This window comes from Phoca vitulina, unplaced genomic scaffold (assembly GCF_004348235.1).
Source record: "Phoca vitulina isolate PV1807 unplaced genomic scaffold, GSC_HSeal_1.0 scaffold18, whole genome shotgun sequence".
Taxonomy (NCBI): domain Eukaryota; kingdom Metazoa; phylum Chordata; class Mammalia; order Carnivora; family Phocidae; genus Phoca; species Phoca vitulina.
In genome coordinates, this window is record NW_022589721.1 from 34,151,576 (window position 1) to 34,153,724 (window position 2,149).

Sequence of the window (2,149 nt, forward strand, 5' to 3'; positions counted from 1 at the left end):
TGCAGGGGGAGGCTCTGGGCTGCAGGAGGAGGCTCTGGGCCTGCAGGAGGAGGCTCTGGGCTGCAGGGGGAGGCCCTTTGGCCTGAGCCCTCTTGCCTCCCAGGGCTGCTGCAGTGTTATGCCTGCCAGTCCCTGTACAGGGGGGAGCGCTGCAAGCAAGTTCAGAACTGCGTCCACGGCCACAGCTTCTGCAAAGCCGTCATCTCCCACGGGAACACAGGTGAGCAGGCCCCGCGGTGGCCAGGGCAGGAGGTACCCCACATCCCACGCAGAAAGGCGTGCACCCCAGTGAGGGGCCTCCTCCCTGCCCCAGCCTGTTCAGCGTGACGAAGCCTTTCTCCCCCACCCCTCCTCCCTCCCAGAGTCGGGTCCTCTGACCACCTACTCCGCATGGTGTGCAGACACGTGTCAGCCCATCACTAAGACACTGGAAGGGACCCTGATGACCCTGACCTGTTGCCAGTCCACTCTCTGCAACATCCCACCCTGGCAGGACCCCCCAGGCAACGGAGCTGGTAGCCCCCAGGGCAGCCCCACGATGGTGGCCGCCGCTCTCCTGCTCAGCCTCCTTCCCGGCCTTCAGGCCGTGGGGTCCTGAATGGGTGGTCCCACCCCCACCCCACTCACACCCTGGATGGCCAGCACTCTGTCCAGTGCCTTACCCACCTGGCTCCCCGCCCCAGTTTTGATGAATAAATTTGGAGCATCTTTAATGGTCCGGCCAACACTGCCCCGTCTGCATTTCCTATTTCCTGGCTGTCTGGCATCTTTAGCCTCCTCCTCTCCCCACCGCCTGTGCCAGCACATTGGCCCCAGGTCCAGGCCGCGGCTGCTCACAGGGCGGGTCCACACAGCTGGGTAGAGAAAACATGCATCCTATGCCAGGGGGAGTCAGCCACATTCTCTCACCTCCCCTCCCGCAGACTGTTGCCCGGGTTCCTGAGAAGAGGAGTGGGCAGTGGGAGGGGTTGGGAAAGGAAACCCAAGGGTGCCCAGGACCCGCTCTGGTCAGGCCGGCACCACTGGGTGCTGGGGGCTCTCCGCCTTCCTGGCTGGTGACAAGACAGAGCCCTGGGATAGGAGAGAGGAGGCCTGGGTCTGGGCCTCAGGTTCCCCATCAGAGCAGCATGGAACAAGGCTCAGAGGACCCTCAATCCCCACCAGCCCAGCAGCCCAGAGTCCTACCCTGCCTGTCAAGCAGCTGCAGCAGGTGCGGTAGCCTCCCACTCTCCGCTTCCTTCTCTCCTTAGTAAAGAAAACCTCAAGGCCTAGCTGGGGGGCAAATCCCCGGGGTAGAGGAGACAGGTCTGTCTTCTTCTCCTTCCTCCTTCCTGCTGGCTGCAGTGATGTCTGCGGCTCAGCAGCCACTTCGCACCATGAGGCAGCACACTGGGATGGCAGGGCAGCAAGGAGGAAAGGCAGAGATCATGGTGACCAGGAGCCATTATACCAGCCCCCCACTGCCTACCTCGGTACCCCATTCCCTGGGAGGGAAATAAATGGCTGCAGAGTTGAAGTGAGTCATTTCTCTGTCACTGCTTCTTCACACACTGTCACACACACCGGCTCCTGCAGGTACATACACTCTCATGTTACTCCTGCCAGTGCATGAACTCATGGTCACACACGCTCACCCACACAGATAAAAGCAGAGCTCGGGGCTCACCCTGTCTGGGTTAAAATGTTAGTTAAGCCCTTGCCCCAGCTCCATGACCCGCATGAACGCCATGCCCCACCAGCTCCGTGACCCAGACGAACCCCTTCACCTCCCCCGAAACCCCCGCCCCAACTGGGTTTCCTTGTCTGCCACGTGGCAGGGTAGGGGGGCCCTCCTGGGAGGACCAGCCTCAGTGAAGACCGACAAGCGCTACGGGGGAAGAGCACCAGGCCTGAGCCAGAGGTTGGGAGAGGCCGGATGAGGGCCAAGATCCAGCTGGACCCCCAGGCCAAGGCCAGTCTGACGTACCAGGGACGGTCAGGACATTCTAGGCCAGTCCCAAGAAGGAACTGCCGGAAGTCAGGAGGTGGTCCCGCAGGGCTGCTCCCTCTCATCCAGCCCGGGAAGCACCTCTGCAGCCACCCGCACAGCGGGCCAGGGAGTGTGTCCAGCTGGATCCCTGCCTCCATGTCTCATGACTGCGGTGACCAC

The 2,149-nt window shown here is 62.3% G+C and overlaps 1 protein-coding gene across 1 annotated transcript in view; it reads left to right on the plus strand.

Annotated features, from left to right (window-relative positions):
* The window catches only part of GPIHBP1 (glycosylphosphatidylinositol anchored high density lipoprotein binding protein 1), a 5,740-nt gene extending 5,142 nt beyond the window's left edge, over nucleotides 1-598 (plus strand). The window contains exons 4-5 of the mRNA XM_032416114.1: nucleotides 104-220; nucleotides 363-598. Coding sequence (XP_032272005.1) covers nucleotides 104-220; nucleotides 363-598 — 353 coding nt within the window. The remainder of the gene's footprint in view (nucleotides 1-103; nucleotides 221-362) is intronic.
* The last annotated feature ends 1,551 nt before the right edge of the window (nucleotides 599-2,149 follow it).